Here is a 25,240-nt window from a genome sequence, read left to right as displayed (position 1 = left end):
CTCCCACCACACCAGGTTGCCCAAAGCCCCATCCAGCCTGGCCATGCACACTGCCAGGCATCAACAGCTTCTCTGGGCAACCCATTCCAGTGTTCCACCACCCTCATAGTAAAGAATTTCCTCCTAACAGTTGCTCCAAAAGCTTTGAGAACTACTTTAAAATTCTGTGATGGTTACCCAGGATTCAGGGATGTCCCTCCTTGGTCCTTGTAAGAAGTTGCCTTCAAAGTGCGTCAGTCTGGGCTAAAAGCTGATTTCCCTTCTGAATACTCAATTTCTCCTCCTCTGCAGGTAACGATGAAAGCAGCTGCTTGCTTTCTCCTCCTTGTCCTTCCCAGTGTACCTGTGTGGACTCGGTGGTACGTTGCAGCAACAAAGGTCTGCGGATAATGCCCAAAGGAATTCCCAAAGATGTGACTGAGCTGTAAGTTACATTTTACATAGCTCCTTTCATGAGAAGTTCATGACATTACATTGTGGGGAAGCTTTGTGAGTCTGTTGGGGTTTTGCCTTTGACTTCAGTGACTGACTGGTATTTTGTGCTTTGGTGCTTTCTGTATGTTTTGACCGTTGTTATTTTTAAACTTATTTGTCCCTTGACTGAATGTGTTGCAGTGCAGTGGGAACAGAGTTTATCTATCCTTGCACCCATTACTTCTTTGTGGGGAACAAATGCATATATTGGTATCAAACGATCCTGTAGAGCTTCTGAACAGCCTGAGCTCATAATAGGCAGTTTGTAAGGATGTTGAAAATACATTCCTGACTTAGACAGCTGTGAGCTAATTTTCCTCTAAAGAGATTGAGAAGAGGAAAAAAAAAAATGCCAGTAGTGGAAACAAACAATCAATTTTCTCCAGGCTTCATGGAATGTCTAAAATAACAGATAATTAGATTAAATAGTAAAGTAAATTCATCCTAGTTGATAACTGCCTTCCTAGTCTTCTTTTCATCTACCTCTTTTTTATGAATTTATAGTGGATTTTGGTTCTTTGCTTGGAAAGAAAATACACTGCTTGGTGGAACTGCTTGGCTTAAACAATTGGCAATAGAAATACAGAGCTTTTCCTCGTTAGATCCTTATTCAAATCTATACCAGGTGAATTTTTCCTGAAACTTATTACAATTTCTGTATGAAAGTAGTTGGTTGAGTTAGTTGGTGTGTTCAGTGAATTTTCTAATGAATGAAAATCTGCTTCTGCTTTACCCTATTTAGTAATGAGGCAACTGATGAACGAGATGCACATCCTTTTACTCCCTTTGAAGTGGAAGGGAGTTTGTGTTGTTTTATACAAAGCTTAAATGAGGAATAGACTGAGAGGGTATGTGAGAACACAAATTAACATGGATATTTTGCATTAATGAATACATCTGTATGGACACTGGGCATATTTAATAGCGGTTTGAAGCAAAAGTCGAGTCCAAGCCTTTGTATTACTTTATATATTGCCATCAGTAATGAAGAGTCTGTAAGGTGGTTTCTGCTCTGTTCTTGTTCAGGTCCCATTGAATTCAAATATTCAAATATGACTTGCCAACAGTAAGATATCACAGATGTTACTCCTATTTCCACTGCCACACTGAGGAATTTTTATCTTTAGATTTTGCATATCGAGTTTTACTGATACTCTCTCCGATACACTGACGACATAGCTTTCACAAAAAGAGTGAAATTAATCTCACATTTTTTGAAAACTGCTACATTTCTTAAGCTATTTCTTGGCAAATGAGGCAGTAGCCTGGAACTGAGCAGTTTGAGTTCATAGGAGTTTACGTGACTGTCTTCTTCAGTAGGAGCCTCTTGGCTGTGCAAGCTTCTAGTTCAGTTTTCTGCGTTCAGTCCAGAAACGTGTCAGGAGAATACTGTCAGCCATGGACTGGCTGGCTCTGAATTTTTTCATGTTCTGCAAATATAACCTTGAATCTGTCCCAACTGTCTCAAACTCAGTTCCTGATCTCACTTTCCTCTCAAGCAATATAGACTAGCTCCTTATATGTATCTTTACAAAACGATGAGCTGCAGGTACTGAAAGAAAAAAAAAAAAAAAAAAGTGTTTCTGAAAACAGTGAAAAGAAGGAAATTAAAAAGAAGAAGAAGAAAAAAATAAAAAGTCTTACTTGTCTTTCTTCTGCTTACAAACTGAGATAAACATTGCCCATGATTTAGAAGACACTGTACCATCTACATCTATTGTAAAATGTATTTTTACTGTCCTGTATTTGATAAATCTTACCACTGTTGTGGCAAACAGCATCTCCTGTGGGAGCCCACCTTTTGCCTCATTTTGAGGACCAGTAAAATTTGACAGACATGGCCCAGTAACTTTCTGCACACAGGGTGAAAGAGATTATTCCTCTTCAGTGTATTTATACTCCTCACCCCAAAATGCCCTCCTTTCCCTAGGGCAGTCCCAGATCCCATGAACTCTGTCCTAAGGCTGGAGTATTTTGTCAAAGCTGCTTAGTCCTCTGTGGTAGCAGCAGATGTCTTTCAGCTCTTGGAACTGGAAAGCATGTAAATTACCTGCTGCAGAAGACATCACAGCTTTTATATGGCTAGACAGAGCCCCAGCAGTCTCCAGGGCAGGGATCCTTCACCTTTCTCACCAGTATAGCAGCCAAAGGTGCTCAGGGAAAATCCTTAGTTTGTGTTCCTGCAACCCATGCAGCTCTTCTCCCTTTCCCCACCCTCACCTCCATGTCAGTAACCCCCAGGTGGTGCATGGGGGTCTCCTTGCCACCCCCACAACAGGCACTTGCAAAAAGCCACAGTCACTGAGGGCAGAGGTTGTGCCATGGGAGGGACCAAGGGCGTAAAGAGCCTGCAGCCCCCTCCCCGTGGGAGGCCCAAAAGGTGCTGTGATGCAGGGGGGCGTTTTAGTGGGATTTTTATGAATGCGCCAGTCTGCATTTATAAACTTCCATTATTGATGCATTCATTTACAAGGCACATTAGCTACAAAGCTTTTTATTAAACTGCAGTGTGTTTTTATATAATATGGTTTGAGAAAAAGCACTGCCATGTATCTGGGTAAACCAGTCTGTTAGGGCTGTTTTCTCAGATATTCTTTTAAATTCTTTTAGAGGTATTAAAATAGCCTTGAAATGGGAATTCTTTCATTGTAGCAGGTATTAAATATCAATGTGAAAAATTGACCACCTTACACAGGTAGGGATAAGGTTCACCTTTGTTGGGTCAAATTTCACTGTGCCTAAGCTCAGCCAAAAGATCACCAGCTATGTTTTATTATATGGTGTACCAGAGACTTAGGCTCGCTCCTTCCAACTTTCTTTCTGAGTTTCTGTTCTGGACAACAAATGGGAAATCTGTGACATCCTTAACATTTAAAGCTGGGAAAGACGGGAGACAGACCCGTGTTTGGTTTGCACCACCCCTGGAAGGAAGAATTACCTTGGCAGGGAATGCCTCCACATAGAACAGAGTTGAAAAAATCACTAAGTCTCCTGTTTTCAGAGGGGTGATAATACAAGCGATTTCTGTTTTCCAGCAGTTCTTTCACAGAACCCTGTCATCATGGGCAAGCCTTCTTTCAGCTTCCTGTGAACAGGGAAATACTATGTTGTTTCTTGCAAATTCCTTTGCTGTATATTTATATGCTGCCCACATTTTTACCCCACTGTTTACTTGCTCTGAAGAGAAGCCTTGGTTCTTTGAACACAGTCATTTATCTCGTCCAGAAATTCAGAAGTAAAATGTTGATGCAATGAGCTAGTTTGGAACTTCACCTGACTCTCACTTTGTGTTTTAGGTTTCCTTTTCTTCTTCTTCTTCCTCCATTTTTTCTTTTCTTAATGTATATCTGAACAAGCTTCCCATGCTCTTTTTCCTTTTATATATTACCATCAGTGTATGAGTGCTAGTATTTTCTTTTTTTTTTTTTTTTTCCACAAAACTATAGTCTATTTCTAAAAGTCTTATCTGACAAAATCCAGCTGCTGTTATGGACCTACAGCATATAATAATTTGCACTGAGGGAAAAAGCTGAAGGCAATTATGTGGGCACTGCATGCATAAGCTGTAACATAATGAGCATGGTGTGTTTCAGAATAAATCATAGAACCATGGAATCAAAGAACAGCTTGGGTTGGAAGGATCCTTAGAGATCATCTCAGTCCAACCCCCCTGCCATGGGCAGGGACACCTCCTACCACACCAGCACTGCTGGTTCACGTCGAGCTTTTTGTCCACCAGAACCCCCTCTCTGCAGGGCTGCTCTCAATGAGTCCTTCTCCCAGCCTGTGCTCATGTCTGGGGTTGTCACAACCCAAGTGCAGAGCCTTGCACTTCGACTCACTGAACCTCATTAGATTCTCATGGGCCCCCTTTTCTAGCTTGTCCAGGTACTAATATGCACTAGCCATGTAATCTCTAGACTCAAATGTTGTCATGACACTGACCTATATGATAGCAGTGATGGGGTTGTTAGAAACCAACCATACATCGTTGTTAGTGATTCATTTTCTTTCCATTTTTATTAATGCATATTAATATTTGAATTTGCTTTGGCCATTCCTCTCCTCACAAGCCTTCTTTCTCCTTGTCGTGTTTTTTGCTCTGCATGTTTTGTTCTTTCAGCCTCCAAGCTTGTTCAGTCCTTTTCTATACAGCAGTTTTCACAAGTGGCTGACCTGCTTACCAGCAGAGGAATCCTGTCCAGATGCCTTCCAGCTGTTTATTCCCTGCCCCTGGGGTGCTGCCTGTTCCAGCGAAGGAGAGCTCTCCCCTTTGAGAGAAAGGATAATTCTACAGGATATTCTAGTCACAGATAAAATAAAGAACTTTAATCTGCATTTCAAATATGATAGATAAGAAAAGATAAATAGATCGGATGTGTGATGACTGAGGAGGTTTGAGTACGTATTAGAAAGTTATTTTAGCACTAACTGAGAATAAGGGTAAGTTAAGCTTCAGGGCGTTCACTTTTCTCCCAGTCACGCTTCAGTGTGTCAAGCCAGTAGGTTGTGGTCTGACATATGAGTGCACAAAATCCAGGCTCCAGATCTGCCAGAGCTTTCTTAAGTTCAAGTTCCAAATTTGTACCTGGATCTATGCTTGAATTGTGTATCTTCTCAAGAAACAGTAATTGAAACTCAAAAATTCATGTTTTGTGGATATGGTTCATCTTTCACATCAATGCTCTTCTAGACCTCCTTTTTCAGGAAATGAAACTTGCATCAAAATGTTAGGATATTGAATATCCGCATTAAAAGGTTTTGACTATAACTTAATTTTAAAGCTGCATAAAATTGGCAAGTATCATCTTTTTTTTTAATGTAGCATTCTATATGAAATATTCAAAGAAATTAAAGAAAAGGCTTTGTGCCTTTCCATTTTCTGCGTGAGAACTGATGTTTCTCTCCAGTTTCTTCTCTTAGCACAGATTGCAACTATGAGCTTGACTTTATGGCTGAATAGACATTTCAGTACAAAGAAGGCTCCAAGTAATTCACATGGTTATATGATGCCTTGGCACCTTGTGCTGGTTGTATCACCTCAAATCCAAGTAGTTTCAGTATAAAAATAGACAAGTTGGAAAAAGAACAGCTGTCATCTTTTATGCATCGTTTTAAAATTTTTATGTGTGATGTCAGTGCATGTGGAAGGTGCTGCTGGATGAGCCCCTGGGTTGCTGCAAGCACTGGGCTCCAAGGGCTGGAGTGGTTGGTGCAGGTGCAGAGCAAGGCTTGGCCATGCCTTGGAGCACCAGCCATCCTGGCCAAGCAGGTATCCATCTCCAAAGCTCCTTCAGGTTTTCAGACGAAGTCTTTTCTGGCACAGGATTGGTGGCATTTTATGAGAACATGAGCACTTTATTTATTTTTTTCCCCTATTTTGACTCTGGAAATTATTTGTTGGCTACAGGTCATTATTCAGACTTCAGGATTCCCAGCAGCATTCACAGGGTAGAAAATAATTTCCAGTCTGATATATTAAACTACAGAGTCATGAGACTGTAGGAAGCAAAGGAGTTGTTTTGAATACTAGTCAGCATGTCTATATTAAGGCAGCTGACACCCACTCTTGACTCTGACTGTCTGTGTATTAATAACTTGACTCTGAACATTAAAATTAGACATGTATTTTTTCATTCATGCCAGAATTTCTTTGCATGCCAGATGCCATGTACATCATCTCGCTTTGGCTAAGCATTAGAAAGAATTAAAAATACAGTCTTCCCTCCACATTCTTCTGTAGGGTTTTGTTGTGGGATTGTTTTTGTTTGTTTGTTTGTTTTTGGGGGGGGGTGTAACTTCCTCCTTGGTTAGATGTGTATACACAGTTGTAACTGGTTTCTACCCTTACAACCTCAGGAATAATTCTGTTATGCACTGGGTCCAGTTTCCAGCCCTCTTGCAGCCCCTGTACATCATCTGCAGCCCAGCAAGGTGCAGAACTGCTGCTGCTGTGTTCTCTCTGTTTTGACGGAGTCCTGGCCCATGGCAGTCAACAGTTCACCTGCAGCAGTTGTGTTCTTCAAATGCAACTCAGATCCTCCTCGTTCTTGGCATGTTCTTATGTCCTAAAGGCTCTGGTTATTTCAAATTCATTGCACATTCAGAATTAATGCCTATTACTTAGAAAATATTGCTGTTCTTTGTATAATGTGGTGAATGGTTTAACAGTGGTCAATTGCTCTTGCGTGCATGAAAAGTATATGATCAGTCATTTTTCATTGTAAAATTGTGTTTGTTCAGAAGTTATACCACTAGAATAAATGCTGCAGCCTTTTTCATGCACATTTATATAGCCAGTAAATTGTTTTGCAGTACAATCCAATTCTATTCAAAGGAGATCTTCTGTAGGAGTTTAAACTCTAGGAGCCTGTGTGTCTATGTTAGTCTGAGTAGTGAAGCACTGGATGAAAATGTACTCCCTTGACTTTTGGTTGCACCAAAAGGCAAAACACGGAAGAAGAAGAAAAAAAAAAAAACTTGGCTAGCTATCATCATTTTGTTCAAATTGGAGGCCATTTCATATTGGGATCAACAAGAGAATATCATGAAAATCTATTTCTGAGGATTTCAACACATTGCAAGAGCTGAGTCTCTTCCTAAATGAAAATCACATATTGCCTCCAAATATATAATACATGACCTGCTTTTGATTTCCTTTGGAAATCCTTTGGATTTTACATGTGGAATAAACATTGGAGCCTTAACCTACCCTCATGCATGACTTTAGGATTTGCAGACTTTGTGGGATGAAAGAGAAGGCACAGACTCTCAGCAGCTTGCTGCATCCATAGCAGACCACAACTGGGGAAATGAGACATGATTTGCCATATTTAAATAGTAACATATGCAGTTGAATTCTGAGGATCTTCTACAATTTATGGTGTGAATTTGCACTATAGCAAGGCACTCAATTTTCAAAATAATTTTCACCAAATTTAGACAAAATGAAGCAAGTGACTGTGAATGTGGCGTAATTAATCCATATCCTGGTTCGTCTATAACCTGTGTCAGCAGAGCAGCCCTCACTCCTTTCAAGGGTTAACTGTTTACTGTATAATGCTATCAGCTGATGCTTGTGATCCTTGTGAATGGAGAATTAATCTGTTCAACGGATTTTCATTAAGGAAGGATTGTGCTTTTGGTTAGAAATTCAAAGCCTGTAGTTCTGCTTGTCCAGCTTAATCCTAGCAGGAACAAGGTCATCTTCACGACATGGTCCCAGACAGCTCTTACTTCACAGGATCCTGGCACAGGCAGAACAGATAACTGAGGCTGGGGAGGAGGAAAGTAAGCATTTCTCTGTACTCATCCCTTAGTGAGGATTTTCACTTGTATCACTACTAGGCTCCAGTATTTAACAAGTTACAAGAAATTCTTCTCGAAGTAGTTTCAGTTGAAGAGTGCTCAAGCAGCAGAAAATGATGAGAGGCCATTATATAGAAATCGAAGGGGGAAGAAAAAAAAAAAGAATGTGACAGTTACGTATTATGTAAGAAATTCTGTTAGTGTTTACAGTTTTTATTTTTAAATGAAGTAAAAATAAAAATAAAACTTGTGGGATAAAAAAAATTCTTGGATTTTGTTTACCCAATATCTCAGTGTTGTTACAGTTGGTATAGAGGGAGAATGTATAGCACAGCAATAATCTATTATTATTGTTGTTTATTATAGTAAATGCAGACTAAGGAGATTTGTTGCCAAAGAAAATGAAATTGTATGTGTGAGATGCAAATTCTTACCATGATTATTGGATTATATCCTCAGCAGCGGAGGCAGCACAACAAGTGTTCTGGTGTCTATGGGCTGCATTTCCTGACACTCGATAACCTCTCCGAACATATCACGTCAATTGCAGTGGTCTGTCTACCGTAGGAAAAATCCCTCACAAGGAGGCCTATGAGGAGAGAAATGGCCAAAGTGGCCAAAAAATGGGAAATGTTTTTTCATCTTTATCCTCACCTGTGGGGGAAGGATTTGTTTCCCTGGTTGATGTGCCCTCTGGTAAACATCTGATGGACCACCCAGCCAGCGCCATGGCACTGCAGTGGCATGTTTCTGTTGAGAGCCTTGTTACTTTGATATCTTCCAAGGGTGCAGGTTCAGCCCCCCAAAAAACAAGGTTAAGGATAAACTCCAGCTCTGTCTTTATCATTTAGTAACAAACAAGAAAAGGCCCACGCCCCGGTTGCTACCACAGGAAGCAATGTTAAGTCTTCAGTATCCACGCTCTCTTCAGAGCAAACTTTTGGAAAGTATTGTATTTGGTCAGGGTTTTTACCTTCCTTACTGTATGTTTACATGTCTTCAGTGGAGCAAACCTACCAAATCCAGGCACTTTATTCCAGGAACATGAGGACATAGGGTTATCCTAAAAAACTTCAGCCCTACTGTGCACGTGTCTGAACAGAGACACGTATAATGGTGCCTCAAAGTACTGCCATCCTGGAAACACAAGCTTTTATTAAGTTCACTTAGTTCTTCTGGGAGAAGCCTTTATTCAAAAAAAAAAAAAAAAAAAAAAAAAAAACATGGTCTTTCATCTTCAATTTGTCTCAAGTTTTCCTCCTGTACCAGTGTACTTTGAAAAGGCAAGGTGAGGAGGGTGTATATGCCAGGGTAGGAACTGCTGTAATAAATGTGGCATCAAAGCCATGATGTTTGTGTTGACACTGGAATAAGTGAAACTTCTTACAGCACAGAGACCTACAGTACAGCTCCTTCTGGCTGTACAAGGGATTTACAGGCACAAGACAAAACCTTTTTCAATAGTTTTGGTCAGCAGTCTATGTTCTTGAGAAACTTGTTAAAGGTAACTTCAAGTAAGGGAAACAACCCCTACAAGTGCTTCTCTCCTTACTTCTTCAGCTGCAGTCTTAGAAGAACTGAATGTTGGTGGTCACCCTTTGCTGTAGGCCAGAGATTTTTTTATTCACTTCCAAGTCTTGAACAAAACCATCAGTAAGCTACTGTCACGCTTTGCATGTGGGATAATTCATTTACAAAGGACAAACTCTTGCAGTTTCAAAGCAATGAATCAAAGACAATTTCCTTAGTGACTGAATTTAATTTGTATTTTCTTCATGATGCAGATTGAGTGACAGGAGTTCTTGTTAACATGTTTATGTAATTGTCAAATGTGCTTTTTTTCAGATACCTGGAAGGAAACCATTTGACTGCTGTGCCGAAGGGGCTCTCTACCTTCAAGCACCTGACTCTGATGTAAGAAACACATGGTTTCAATGCCAAGAAAATTAGATGACTTTTTCTACACTGTGTTGTAGGAGGAACATAAATAATTAGTATTTGGGGAAAAACTCACCACACAAAACAAAAACCTTCTGTAATTTGAATTTGGAAAGAATTTCATAGTAGCCACTGCTGCCAGTAGTGTTCCTAAACAGTGGAGAAAGAGTGAGGTGACTAAGAGCACCAAAAACACTTCCTCTGCAGGAGCTTCCAGCATCTGTGAGAGGACTAACCTCTCATTCAGGGTGCTACTGTTTCACTTGGCAGATTTATCTGTACAACACTGTAAAGGTCATTAACAGAGGAGACAGCGTTAATTTGTTCTAGTTGAGGCAGCATTTATAATGCTAAGGTAATGAAAATTTGCATAGCTGTTTCTGCTATGAGCAGTCATACTTACAAAGACAGCTAGACTCTGTTCAGTAAATTGCTCCCTGAAATACACCAGAGTGAAATTTCTTGGCTGAAATGTTTAGCAGAAATTTTCAAATGCTCTTTGAATCAGCTGTAGATGCTCAAGTTGAATGGGCAGAACAACAACAGGTTAAAAAAAAAAAAAAAAGAAAAGAAAAGGAAAAAAAAATATATATATATATGCAGGAGAAAACTGGAATCCTCTATTTTAAATAAAAGGTTTTTTTTGGAAAAACCTCTAATTTTATTTTTCAAGGGAGAGCAACAACAAAGTAAAAAGTTCTGTTTGAGCCTAAAAGACTCTTTTGAAATTTAAAAAGAAAAAAAAAAAAAAAGAAATATCTTTTATTTCTAGATGAACCAAAGTAAATAAATGCCTTTCCTGTCTTTTATTTATTCAGTTTATACCAGTGACCATTCTTTTTGTAGTTCCAGTCCATGTGAAGAGCATACAGAAATGGCATACCTGAAATAAATTGGAAAGCAAGCTGGTATAGCAAATATTCACCCATACTTACACTCATCTATTAATTTACCTTTGTTCTCTGAATTTTTTGCTTGTATTCACTCTTTTTTTTGAAAAGCTATGTACAGGAAATTTGCCTTGCTGAAAAGTCCAAGGCCTATTTTCGTGAAAATAACCTCATGTGGTTTGCAGTTAAGAGTTTTTTTTAGAGCTGGTTAGAAAACATTATATCAATTGATAATATTTGACTTTTCAATAGCCTCAATCATTTTACTGTGCAGACATTATGAAGCCTTTAAAAAAGACTTTTTTCTAAAGTCATATATATAAATGATGTTTTCTTTGTGTATTTTTTCAGTGATTTGAGCAACAACAGCATAAGTGTATTGGCCAATTATACCTTCAGCAACATGACTCAGTTATCAACACTGTAAGTAGTCCAAAGTTCTGATGAGTCTTAATTGCTTTTCAGACACTATCTTAGGTGTTAAACAGTTAGTAGATATCTTGTTACTTAAGCGTATGGCTTTCGGTACTTCTTCATGGTTGAATTAGTAGTGAAATGATCAAAGAAAATAGTGTTGTAACTGTGTTCTCATATTCTACCAGCATCTTGAGTTACAATAGACTTCGGTGCATTCCAGTCCACGCGTTCAATGGGCTCAGGTCTCTTCGAGTGCTGTAAGTACCACTTTTTCAATGCAGCTGAGTTGCAGCTTATTAGAATGCTGTTGATGGCAGGGAGGTTTTTAATGAGCAGATGGCTTTCGCTTGATTCAGTAGTCATAAATATTTTCACACAATTAGCTTCAATGTACTTGTACTTAGGTGCAATACATCCAGTAATGACTAGAGCAGGTGAACACTAAACTTTGAAAAGAAGCAATTATATATTTGCAGGATGAATGACTTTTTCTTTGATAGTTCAGGGACAAGAACTACCAGAAAACAGGCCTCCAAGAGTCTGCATAGGGCCTTTCTCTCCTGCTTGAAAAAATTTTGGGTATCCCACAGGAAAGGACTTCTTGCCTGTGAAAACTGTTCATGTTTTAGAGTGTAAGTTTCCATTGGATGCTTCAGCAAGAGCGTGTCTTTACTGAAAACTTGAACTTTAGAATATTTTCAGTTTGCTTAGATTTCTATAGGCAAGTTTTTATAAGAGAATGCAGTCTGAACAGGGTAAGTCAGAAGTCCCCACACTAAACCAATGAGTAAGCCAAGCCAGTGGCTGGCTGGGCAGCAGTGATGCTGATGTGCCCATCTTAAATTTCGTTATGCTGTGAAGGAAATTTCTCCTCACAGTGACAGGAGTGTGGGCACGCTCAGAAGCAAGCAGCCTCCCCTCTCCACATGCTTTTCTTAGGCATCTGCTAGAATGACTCCTGCTTCAGTCTCATTTTCACTGCATTCTCCATCTGACCATCAGAAGCTCACCCTGAGTTCACTTTGCTTGGTTCTTGGTGTGGATGTGTGACCCCATGGGCAGTTGTTTGGACACTCATTACTTGTATGGTAACCTGAGAGCAAACACATTAAATAGCTCATCTGTGATGAGATTATTTGGCTTGGTGCACGTGGCCAGAACAGAGGAGTTGAGTAAGATGTCCTGAGTGCTTTGAAACTTCAAATTAATTTTTGCTATTTTTTTAAGAAGTTAGGTGTCATTTTCATTCAGAAGTTTCTGTGAATATAAAGAGCAGTGATTATTGTGTACTGACTCCCGAAGTGTGGAATCCAGTTGTCAACGTGGGCAACAGTGGAAGCTATAGGGCAATGCTATTCAACAGAGCTGTTACACTGCAGTATGGGTGGTAAAATAGATAATCTACATTTCAACCTCCTAACTTACAAGACAGATTTAGACCCTCAGTTTTCATTATTAAAAACACGGAAGATACGTGATTTGGATTTGTTTTTTGAAGTTTGGCTTGGGATTCTGATTTCTAGTGCACTAGGATGGTCACATTTGAGCTGTTACATGAGTCCTGAAACTCAGCCACAGATGAATATATGCGGTTTCATGGCCAAATAAATTATTCCATGTGGAGCTGTCTTCTGGCCTGCTTCTGATATGCAAGATAGCTTGATTAAAGCTAGTTTGGGACTCTCTACACTGAATTATAGGGTAGATATACCCTGTCTCACTCTTTCCAATAGCTACAATTTTTCTTTTTCCTCCTATTCTTGCAGAACCACATATGTACAGAAACAAAGGGCAGTATTTTGAGTATCAGCTGTAATCTTTAGGCTTTATTAAATGATCTGTTAATCAAATTGAAAATATCTTCCTTCTTCAAGGGAGAAGCCCTCCCTGTCTTGTGCAGAGCAGCATGAGTGAAATGAAGCCTGAATGGGAATCTCTTTCTCTGCTCTGTGCACTTGGAAACCTCCAGATTGATTTGATTTATTATGGCCCACAAAACTCTGGTATCAGCTACAACTTTTGCCACATGTCATCTACGTTGTTATTAAAAATCAATTCTCCAGAGGGAAAATGGGCTTCCGAGTGACAGCATGCAATCTGTTATTGTCGGTTATGTATTTTCCATATTCTCAGGAGAATTTAAAAGAGAAAGCATCAGCAAAACAATTTCCACTTTATTTTTTTTTTTTTTTTTAGTAAAAGAATATAGATATCTCATTACCTTTGGCAGTGCTTGCCTTTGAAAGTAACAGACTCTTCTCATACAAACTTCCGTGTCTTCCAAATTCTGTTTTCTTTTCTTTTTGTCTCTGTGCAGTAAATAAAATAAATATGCATTTAAAAATCAGAATAATCATAGATGTATGATGAAATTGATCTCTGACAGATATCTGGTTCTCTCCTCTGTCTCTTACCCTCTTATCCTTTTTTTGTACTTCAGCACAAGCCCAACTGAGAAAAGGGCTGAGTCAAAATGTTTAAGTCTGAATATACATCAATGTTTACATAATTAGACCTTTAATCTTTGCATGGCTTATCCATAATGGCAACCAAAGTGTGCTTTGGAGCAATTTCAACATAAAATTGTAAGATTTTTTTTTTCAGCAAGCAAAAGTCTATATCAGTAGTTTTTTCCACCAAAAATATTGCAATGAAAAATTATGATTTTCTTATTCAAAGCTAGTGTTTTTAGAAGCTAAATATAGTTTTAAAAAGCTCAGAGATTGAGACAAAGTAATTAAAAATGTTAGAACTCTCCGGTTGACCTGAATTGATTATTTTAAAGATTATTTTTATTGTGTGACAGTGTTACATCTTATGACATTTCATCCTGATTTAATTAGGAGGGAAAGTCTAGAAATAAAAATATTTTATGAGATCACTAAAGAAATTTCCATGTTATATTCATGGAAAAACTGCTAAATGAGCTACAGAATATTCTACTAGCATGGGATATTCTAGTTATACTGAAAACCAATGGATGTTTAACTGCAGTTCAGGAGCTCACATTTATGTAGAGAAGTGCAGTGGTGATTTAGAGCTCACACAGAGTAACATGTGTGATAATAAATCTGCTGCATATACTATACAGACACCACCTTGGAACCACTTTTTGCAATATACTTTCATTGTTATATGTGCACTGAATTGACCTAAGAGAAATATTAATTGCCTTAGTTTCTTTTCTTTTTGTTTGCATCACAGAATGACTCCATGTAGTTATCCTGCAAGCCCAGCCAAGCTTTTAGCCACGTTTCTGTCGTTACAGAGAAGATTGATCTTTACTGGAAAAGCCCCCACTTTGTGTTCATAGTTACCTAATGTTAGGAGACAACAGGTTAGGAGGCAGGACTTGGGAACATTTAGGTTTAGTTCATGTCTTTATATGTAAAGTATATAAAAAAAAAAAAAAAAAAAAAAGTAAAACAAAGTAAAAGTAGGAATACATGAGGAAGAAAGTTTTTGCTTGAGAAATTCAAATGTCCTATTATGGGCTCAAAGCAGAGATCCCCATCACCTTAAATTCAGCCTCTTGCTGTTTACCAGTATTTGGACAAAGAGATACCCAGAAGCTGTGCTCCTGAAGGAGATAATAAAGCATGCGTAGGCATTATCTGTCCAAATGCTCAAGAGTTAAACCAAGCACTTGCTTTCAAAGTTTTTTGTTATAAATGTGTTCTTATTGTTGATCCAAGAGGAAAAAGATTTCACTGCACTGCTGAATTCTTCTATTGCCATTTTATACTGTAACTCTTCTGGTTTTTAGCATTTATCAGTTAATTTTAGTTGCGCGGGTGGAGATATTGCTAACATAATCTTTTCATTAACATGCAGTCACTTGTATCCATGAAACATATCTCAGTGCTTGAGATATGTAGTGAAGTCATTAATTAAATATGGGTTTATTTTTTTGGTGTTTCTTACCTTCTTAGAGGTGAATCGCTTTGTTATTCTTCAGTTTCTCTTGGAAAAAAGTTTCCAAGACATTTTCTGTAGGAAAGCAATTGTACACCTTCACAAAATAGAGAACTGATATGATGATAAATACAAGTTCTGCTTCCTGTTGAAAGAGAAATCATCTCATACATCTCTAAGTAGTTTATAATATCAGCTCATAGGCTCATTCTGAGTTTCTGTTCATTTAAATATGTTCACTTCATTAAAGGAAGGAATATTTTGCTGATAATTTTTTTGATCAGGCATGATCTTGCATCCTGACACCAATATAGGCATTCCTTATCTTACAGCTGTTTGGGTATGGCCCTGTCAGTTGGTCATTCCGTATAGAATCAGTGTGTTTTATCTGGAGTTACCGTGTGGGACTTCACATCCTTCCTGTTTGTGTTTGGATTAATCACTTGAAGATCCATCCTTCCTTATACATGACAAATATTAATAGCCCAAACTTAGGTATGCTCAAAAGAAAATATCAGAGTCTGGATGGTACAAAGGGAAGTTTTTGGTTTACAGTGACAAGAACTGTAAGAACAATCCCATCAGGACAGTTCTGCTGTAGTTTTTGGTGTCTCATACTCTGTAGAAGAATTTTGCTTTATAGTAAGATAGAAACTGTACCTGCCATAAGACACTGGGAAACTTGATCATGGTAACATTGCTTATGCTCACATATCTCGCAGCCCCACAGCAGATCCCTGGCTTCCAGGATACAGGATAAGGGGCCTTGGGGACCCTTGGGGACCTTGGTTTTCCTCGTTGTGTGTTTCTTGGTGTAAGGCACTGTGTAAAAGTTAAATTCGTAAGAAGTATAAGGCATCACAGAGATCCTGGTGAGGCTGAGAGTGGTGTTAGGGTGGAGAAAGGATGGAAAAAGAGATGCTTTTACTTTCATTTGGGGCTGTTTTGTATTTCCATCCGCCCAGATATTTGACTTTTTCACCATTTCAAGCACCTTTAACGGTCACAAAACTCAAAAAGATGAGATTGCTTTGTTCCATAAGTCACCAGGTGAATTAGAAAATAAATGACTCAAGCGAAATTGCTGCTACAAACCCAATACACAGTGGGCTTCTGTTTTGCACCTCCTCTGCCCCATCTAGAGCCCTTACAGTACTTGATGGAGCTGGGAAAGTGGACATAAACACTACGGGATTCTTATATAACTGAAGCAGCTCAGGGGAGAAGTGCAAAACAAAATAACACTAAATTATATCATTTTCCTTTACAACTTCTCTATGACCTTTTGTTTGAGAAGGGGTTAGTGGGGTCCAACGGAATTGACTCTTAAAGAGTTCTTTCTATCTGTTACTGTGTGAAGTATTAAGCTGGCAGGCAGTGACACAGAAACTAGAAAAGTTACATAAATATTTTTCTCCATGCCATATTTTGCTAGATAGTTATCCAGTGAGGCAGAGGATGCTGCAGATGAATAGTTTATTTTATTTTTATTAAAAATAAAAAATTACGCAATTGTATATCTTCTCTGGTGCACTTTTTAGATAGTTTTTATGTAGTTGACACCTCATCATCTCCCCTCCTGCAGACCATCACACTCATTTGCTGCTGTATGTTGTTAACAATACCCTAAAACAAGTATTTTCACTGGTAACAGAAATTTATTTATCAAACAGATTTGTAAAATACCACACAAAGAGTTATTTCCTACTGTAAGAATGGAAAACTGCAATGTCAAAGTGCAGATATATTTGCCTTCATGGACCCTTGCTCTCTCCTAGGGTCTCTCTGAAGTCAATATTTAATTTAACTCTCACATTTCTTATTTTCCCTCTTCTGTTTTCTTTGTGTTTTCAGCTAATGGGATTCTGTAAAAGAATTACAGGTCTGTATGTGAGGGTCTGCTTGTCATCAATACACTTTTAATAGCATAAATAGTATGTCACCTTTTTAATTTAAAACATTAGTCACCAACAGTTCTGATTGTATCATTATTTTAAATGTCAACATCTAGAAGTAGCATGGAAGTTTGTGAGTTGTGAAGCTTGTAGAAACTCACAAAGAAGGAAAATTAAATATCATTCTTCAGCACTAATTCCCTCACTTCTGAGCAGCTGGCAATACCATGGTTTGATACCTTCCTACTTCCCCCCTCTTCTAGGACGCTCCATGGAAATGATATTTCCAGTGTTCCCGAAGGTTCATTCAACGACCTGGTATCCCTGTCCCATCTGTAAGTACTTCTGTCTGGTTCATCAGTTTCAGATTTATAAAACAGTACAGATTACTGCAAATTTAAGATTGTATATCTCTTCTGTTTTTTCTGCTTACTTTCCGTATTCTGCTGTGGATATTCACAGTTCAAAGGAAATAAACTAAATACTAGAACCTGTTGTTATTAGTTACCAAAATATTTTCTTAAGGAAAACCAAATGAGCAAATGTGATGGTTTCCTCTTCTGAGCACTTTGTGTTTAATGCTTTCTTTCAGCATTGTCTATGTGAAATGCAGAGTGTGTTATGGTGTGAGAGGGAGACAGGAAACCTCCCACAAAGAACAAATATTAAGCAAATGTGAATTCTGTGCTTAATAAGTGTCATATGTTTTTCATACAGAAATGTTGTCAGTATATGAACTTGATGAATTGCTGCTTCAGACTATGTATTTTCAATCATAGCGAAATCGGTTATACCGCAGTATTAATTCTTCATAATTTTTAAAAAAATTATTAAAAGTTTCACGTATTTCAAGAAATGACTGTCATATTGGGTCCAGGATAAATGCAATTTTTTAAATGCAATGCAATTGATGAAAGAACTTTAAAGACAAATAGCTGCAATTTTTACAAAACACAGTCTGTTAGTGCCAAAATAGTGAACAGAATATCCTTGTTCACTGAAATAATGTGTGATACTGCACATTATAAGACAATAGATGTAAAGGAAAAGTAATTTTGTATGCCATGTTTCTTGGTTACTGTCCTTAAGTAATCAAGAGGTTGTGTATGTCTTGGTTGTTTTGTGATATGATTAGTTTCACAAGTGTATATGGATATTCTGCTGTAATGCTGCCCTCATGCATATGAGTTGATTATGGTGTATACATATATCAAGACATAAAAATGTATGTGTGTGCATATGCACATTTAACATAGCTTTTATATCTCTGTTTCTGTCTTTGCAACCTTAAACATGCTCTCTGGAACACGTGTCTGAACATATTTTCTGTTCTGTTTTGGAGTGAAACTCTGACAGAGCTGAAGTCCTGTATCTCCTTTTGGAAGTGCACCTTCCATACTGGGAATCTGGCTTCTGAGGATATTTTTAGAACACAAGAGATAAACATATCATGCCCCATTTGTTTGGATTTTCCTCGGGGTTCACTTTAAATGAAGTGCAGACACAATTTTGCTGGGTAAACTGTTCACCTTAGGGAGTGATAAAAACCCCTTTGGCCCAATACAGTCACTGCAGTCTATCTGTTTAGATGTATGTGCTGCCAGAAATGTAAAATACACAAAGCTCAAATGAACAGTAATAAATAGGATCCATAAAATAAATAAGACCTGTCTGGGGTGTAATTTGCAATGCTGAACAATTGAATTTTACAGTACAGTTGTGGTCTCCAGTTTCTTAAAGAGGATACAGCATGATCATCTGAAACTTTTAGCAAACACAATGATCTTGCTAGTTTTTAAGCTCTTCACAAGCCAGAAAAAGCTGGGCTGATTCAAACACAGTCATACATAATTGAAAATAAATTAATCTTGTGTTGCCCTAATACATAGATCTTTGATAAGAAAGCATGTGTTTTAAGTAAATTTGAAAATGGTACAAGAGGTTGCTACTCATCAAACTCATAACTCGGGGGAACAAAACTTTCTGTTGAATTTACAGGCTCCGCGTGGCTACGGGTAAGATAGATATTAGGACTGGAGGAAGCTGACTACCAAGGTGCTGAGCAGTATGATCAGCCTTCTGCTTCAGTACAATTTAGAGGGGTCAAATGAACTACCAGAATTGCAAAGAAAGATGTTTCTAGTATAGACAAAACAACTGTTTTTAGTCAAGTCTTTTATAACAGATTTAAAATGGCTTGCATTTGGCGGAACAAAACTGACATCTATATACTTTAATCACTTTTTCCAGCATTGTTTAAAGCTTAGGAGAAGATACTGAATTTCCTTTACATTGTAAATATATTGTCTGGCTGTACCTGATCAGTTTAATTGTCCTTATTCTAAGAGTTACCTAAAAAATACATTAATTTCTTTTTTTAAAAAAAAGGCTTAACAGAAATATCTGCAGCATGTTTTGGAAATGTTGTTGGTTGTATTTCATTATAGCAGAAGGTATTTGTACCTTCTCAAAATAGTTTGCTATAATGGGCAAAGAAATAGAATATGTTAGAGCACATGAATGAGAACACAAGAATTCACAAAATTCACAATAGTTCCTAGAAATGGGGGGATGGCAGGAGAAGGGAAAAAAAAAAAAGATACAGAGATATGTGTTATAATTTCTGTAGTTATACAACAGTGTCATCGGTAATCATTTCTAGTGACTGTGGGGCATCTTCATTTCCAATGTACTTTATGAAGATTAATTAACATGGGTAACTGGCCTTCCGTTGTCCTCCCACTCCCATTTTATGTATTACAATTGCTTGATGCTAAAGTTAATTTCTGGGTCCAAAATTCACTGCTGCATTTTGTTTGACCTTGGACAAGTGAGCCGGTTGATCACAGTTACAGGGTTAAAAAGTCAACTGAATAGTTTTCTATTGTTAGCAATGGATTTACAGAAGGAATGGATGGATTTTTTTAATGCTGTGCTGCCGTACACATATAATTTTGATGAATGAGCTCTAGACGGGATTTGAACCTATGAACCCTCATTATGAATCTGTCTAGGGCACAGTGGGTTCATTAGTCACTCCAATAGAAATGTATCAACAAATTTACTGAGATTTCTATTGCAATATCCTGTCTGATATTTTTATTTGAAAGAAGATTGAGTTTAAAATACCATCTTAAAAATAGTTTTTAACAAATGTAGTGATCTCTTCCCTATCTGTAACTATTTGGTTAATTTCCTTCCCACTGCAGTTGAGGTGTTGCACAGTTAAAGCCTTACATTGACTTTCAGCAAAATAAATACTGACATCCAGCATCTTTACACTTCCAAAAGTTAATTGTTTATAGACTTACTTTTCTGAAGTCCGAGCTTTGTCTATGATTGAATCATTGCCTAAAAAGACACTTTTGAATGAGGAAAAAGAAAGAGTCAAGATGGCACCTAAACTTAGAGTAAAAAGTTTTTTTGTTTGTTTGTTTGTTTCCCAGATAGATCTGCATTAATAATGAAAAAGTCAGGTGAATTATTATTACGCTATTTGAACACATCTACTTCAACCATGTGACCTCATTCAAGAGATGGGTTAACCTTCAAATATGTTTTCAAAGCCATAAACAAACTTTATACCAGGTTGCAGTTTTGAAAATAAGGATATACTTTTAGTGCATGATTTATCCAGTGAGGCAACATTAACGTGACTCATCAGATCCAAACTAAATAACACAATTCGCTGTTAGAATATGCTCACCATGGCCAAAGACTTGAATTTTCCAGGTTGGTTTCTTTTATTTAATGAAAGCAATGCATGTCTGTTGACATTCCTGAAGCAAAAATGCTTGGTTGTTAGGTATTTATGAAACCTCTGTTACTAATGATGGGAAGAAAAGGAGCAGGAATACTGGAGGAGATAATTCTAGAAGACTTTCTGAATATTCAGAAGATTTTTTTTCCCACAATTTGAAATAAAGCTTTCCTATGTGAGAGTAAAATGTGCCTTAATGAGATTCAGGGATGTTATCTTTGCTTGCAAGCCAAAATAACTGATGTTAATTTTTTTACATACTACTAGGGCACTAGGTACTAACCCTTTGCACTGTGATTGCAACCTCCGCTGGCTTTCTGAGTGGGTGAAAGCAGGGTACAAAGAGCCGGGAATAGCGCGCTGCAGTGGGCCCGACACCATGGTGGACAGGCTGCTGCTCACAACGCCGACTCACCACTTCCAGTGCAAAGGTGGGAGACTATTCTTTCCTATTGCTTTTCTTTGTCTGCACCACTTTCTTTCTATACTCTTACAAGCTGGTTTAAAGTGAGTATAGACGGAGTTGGATTTGGTTTTCATTTTCTGAACATCAGATTACATTCAAGTTGCATTTTCAAGTGCTCTTCCACAAAGTGCAGTTACCTCTACCACTGGAATGAAAAACAGCAGACCTCGGAATTAAACTTCATGAAGTTTGCACCAGATTATGTGATAGCAAGTTAGCATATAGGATGTTGTTATAATTTAGTTGAGCAAATAAATTGGTTTTGGCCTTCTAGCTACCCCAGATAACTTTGGTAAAAATAAGGGTTATTTTAAAATATAGTTATCTAGTTATTTTTTACATATTATTGAAAACCAATAAACTGAGAATTCTCATGGAAAACAGATATTTACCAACATTACGTTTATTTTTTTTTTTGAAGATCCACAAACAACTTCATGCCCTCATCAGCTCTGTATCAGAAACTATATGTTAAGGAAAATCTTTCATGTCTGAATATAGTCTGCATTCAGGAGAGGGTTGAAGTGCAGCTGTTAACAATTAAGTATAGTCATGGACAGGAATATGCTACATTAGAGAGCAGTCAGACAAAAGATAAGGAGCACATCTTCTTGTGGATAAAGTATGTAGTGTGTTGTTGAATGTAGCTTAGGTTATACCCAAATATTCTTATTGGAAAAGGAGTTTTGGAGGTTTGCTCAGATTGCCAGTAAGTATATGCAGATCATAGAATCAGAGAATATCCCAAGTTGGAAGGCACCCACAAGGATCATCAAGTCTAATTCCTGGCTTCACACAGGACCACCCCAAAACCAGACTGTGTGAGAGCGTTGTCCCAGTGCTTCATGAGCTCTGACAGGCCTGGGCCATGACCACATCCCTGGGCAGCCTGTCCCAGTGCCCGACCACCTCTGGGTGCAGAACCTTTCCCTCACACCCAGCCTGACCCTCCCCTGTCCCAGCTCCATGCCATTCCCTCAGGTCCTGTCGCTGTCCCCAGAGAGCAGAGCTCAGCGCCTGCCCCTCCGCTCCCCTCATGAGGGAGCTGCAGGCCGCCCCTCAGCTGGAGATAGAGATATATTTATAGGAGAAAAGATGGATCAGTAGTCTGTTTTGAAAATGAGGGCAGAAAGTCTGTTTTTATGTCTCTCTCAGTGCCATGAACACTTACAATATTGCTTGGCACCACAATTTTATAGAGGCTGAGATTAAACTGCTGAACAAACAAATGATGGTGTTGAGGTAGGTTTAGAGCACAGGTTTCCAAGCCTGAGGTGAATTTTATGGCCTTTCAAATATATTTTTAATAACTGCAACCTTATAATTTAATTGCTTTGAAATGTCAGTCTCAAAACTATCAGAACTTTGACTAGTTATCAGAACTACAGGTGTTATAATAGTCTCAAATGTGAAGTGCAAATATTCCTAAATACTAAAAAAAATCAAGAATTCACTTGTTCACAGTAAGTGAAATAAGGAAAGTGGTCATTCTTATGTATTAAACAGAGACTGAAAATTAATCCAACAGGAGAAGCCAGATGACTTCTGTTTTGAAGCTGTTATGTATCAATAACTAAGCTCATTTTCAAAACTAAACAGGCATCTCTCAGGCAAGAGTTAAGTAAGCCTGTGATTCTGACTATTGAAAAAAATTGTATGTTTTTATGTAGGTATCAGTTAGGTCCACTAGGAAGCTGGTGGGCTTTCTGTTGTCCTAGCTGTCCATGTGGCTGTCTTTATCTGAATGGAAACGGAGAAAAGCAGTGATGCAAAGTCTTTGGACAAGTAGAAGTTATTGGTGGTCTGAACAAATGTCAGGACACTCCAAGAAGCTCCAGACCCTAGTAAAATTCACCCTTTCTCATCACAATTTATATATATACATTGAAAAACAGTGCGTGATCTGGTAATCTAATAGTAACTGAACCCAATTCTCATGTGCACATTTAACATCCAGTGCATTGTACTGTTTCACCAGGACATCAGTGATACTCTTTAATGGCAAAGTGACAGAATTTTTTGCAGTGCCAAGTGCAGTTTTACCTTTGGGATGGAGCCACCTATGTGGCCTGTGGTAGGGAGTGTTGTGGCTGTGCCATGAGCCAGCAGAACAACACTGTCTGTGGGATGACACAGTGACCAGGAATATGTCACTACTTCTGCACATGTAGGTTCAACCCTTTCTCCAATATTGCTCGCAAAGAGCTCAGGGTGTGCTGAAGTGCCCCCTGCCTCAAAAAAGCCTGGATCATTGCTGCAGATGTCAGCCCACACCAAGCTCAGGACCTTGAGATGCTTGTATAAAGGTTGTGCAGATATCCTCTGTGGCCTCCCGTAACTTTTACATTAAAAAAAATAAAATAAAATAAAATAAAATAAAATAAAATAAAATAAAATAAAATAAAATAAAATAAAATAAAATAAAATAAAATAAAATAAAATAAAATAAAATAAAATAAAATAAAAAGTAGTTTAACTTACTCTTGTTAAAATTACGTTTTTAGTGTGTGTCTGAGCAGAAGGTTATGTCTCAGCAGAGCCAAGAAAATAAAAGTATGTAATGTGCAAGTCATGCAAACTCAGATCTGCTTTTTATTAAATTGCCCTCCTAGTTATGTAGTAGAGGAAAGGAATGTGCTGGGCTGAGGGCATTTTGCTATATGGATTTATAAATCAAATCCCCATGGACCAACTAATGAACTACTTAAGTGCTAGGAACTAACACTGTTCTTATTAGCTCCTACATTGATTAGCTTTGATCTGTGCCATAGGAATAAATGGAAAATGTATGTTTGTATATTAGAAAATAAATAATGAATTCTGGTTTAGTGACCTCAAAATCAAATAGAAGAGCAGCACTGCTGTCTGTCTTGTGAGCTCACCAAGCAGCCACCTTTGCCTGTTCTGAGAGGAGCAAGCGAAAAGCAGCTCACATGTGTTGCACTCCACCCCTGTCAGTGCCAGAAATACAAATGTTATTTCCTCTTGCTATCCTAACTCTAAGTTAAAAACATGTCTGGTATTTAGACAGACATAAAACCCAAAGATAGAAGAGGAAACAGTCTTTTTTTTTTGGGGGGGGATTTGTTACTTGTATATTTTTCACCATTACTGTGTGTCTCATTCTGCAATCAACTGTGCTGCACTCATCAGTCATGTTAACACTACCATCAGTACAGGATCAGGATAAAGCCTTTATATTGTAAGCACTTTTCAGCTCAGATTGTTGATACCTGTTCCCGTGATGTTCTTTACCCCCTGTTGGTGCTGTGCAAGTATTCAAAGTTAATAATGAGAGCTTATATCTCATAGAGGACACTCCAAAGCAAATTCTTGGCTACAAGGGATCTTTCATCTCTAGTTTTTGTAGCACTCTACAGCTCCACCTGCTCTCTAGTATAAGCTATTCTTCACTTTCAGGATGTATCACAATTCATTCTTGCTTATCATTTATCATTCAGGAACAGAAGGTCAGTGTCTACTTCTGATCATCACAGTATCAACTTTAAGATATTTTAAAATGCATTACCTTAAAAACGAGATAAAAATATTTTAGATTCATTACTGCTTGGTATAATTTAAGACTTTTTGAAGTGTTGTGCTTTAATTTTTACATGTAAAAGCTGTCAGGGCATTAATAGCTGAAATTTGGCCACTTCACGATCACCATTTTCTTAATTGTAAATGGAGTGGTCTTAATTAGCTTTCTGAAACATCTCTAATTAAATGCCGATTGATTCAATACGTGAAATATAGTTAGTATTGATTTGGTTTTTGTTCTGTTTCTTACTTGCCCACAAATTTCACTACTTTTCTGGATGGGTTATGTTCAAAAATGTCATTTATTAAATGCTATTTAAATACAGATGTGCGTATTTACCTGCATATATTTACATATTTGCGTGTTTATCTTTGTTACATTTTGCCAAGGTATCTGAATGTTGATGGTCTTTTGTCTGGGCAGAACCTGAGGAAAATAAATTTTAAACTCTGGTAAAACTAAGGATGGTAGAACACTTTGCACCTAAACATTCCCATAAGCTTCTAACTAAATCTTTCTTATGCATGTTTTTCATTTCTGCTGTTGAATCTGCACTTTCATTCTTGTTACCAGCCATAGAAATGTCATGTTATAGTTCCCATGTGGTTGCTGTTGCAGAACTTCCAGCACTGAGAG

At 37.9% G+C, this 25,240-nt stretch overlaps 1 protein-coding gene across 2 annotated transcripts in view; it reads left to right on the top strand.

Annotated features, from left to right (window-relative positions):
* Positions 1-25,240, top strand: part of SLIT3 (slit guidance ligand 3) — a 516,877-nt gene that overhangs the window by 416,347 nt on the left and 75,290 nt on the right. For both annotated transcript variants that reach the window (XM_032196646.1, XM_032196647.1), the window contains exons 21-26: positions 292-424; positions 9,628-9,696; positions 10,962-11,033; positions 11,213-11,284; positions 17,101-17,172; positions 20,865-21,028. In XM_032196646.1, the coding sequence (XP_032052537.1) occupies positions 292-424; positions 9,628-9,696; positions 10,962-11,033; positions 11,213-11,284; positions 17,101-17,172; positions 20,865-21,028 (582 nt within the window). The remainder of the gene's footprint in view (positions 1-291; positions 425-9,627; positions 9,697-10,961; positions 11,034-11,212; positions 11,285-17,100; positions 17,173-20,864; positions 21,029-25,240) is intronic.

Source organism: Aythya fuligula, chromosome 14 (assembly GCF_009819795.1).
Source record: "Aythya fuligula isolate bAytFul2 chromosome 14, bAytFul2.pri, whole genome shotgun sequence".
Taxonomy (NCBI): domain Eukaryota; kingdom Metazoa; phylum Chordata; class Aves; order Anseriformes; family Anatidae; genus Aythya; species Aythya fuligula.
Note: the sequence above shows the minus strand (reverse complement) of the source record. Positions and strands in the feature narration are given on the sequence as shown.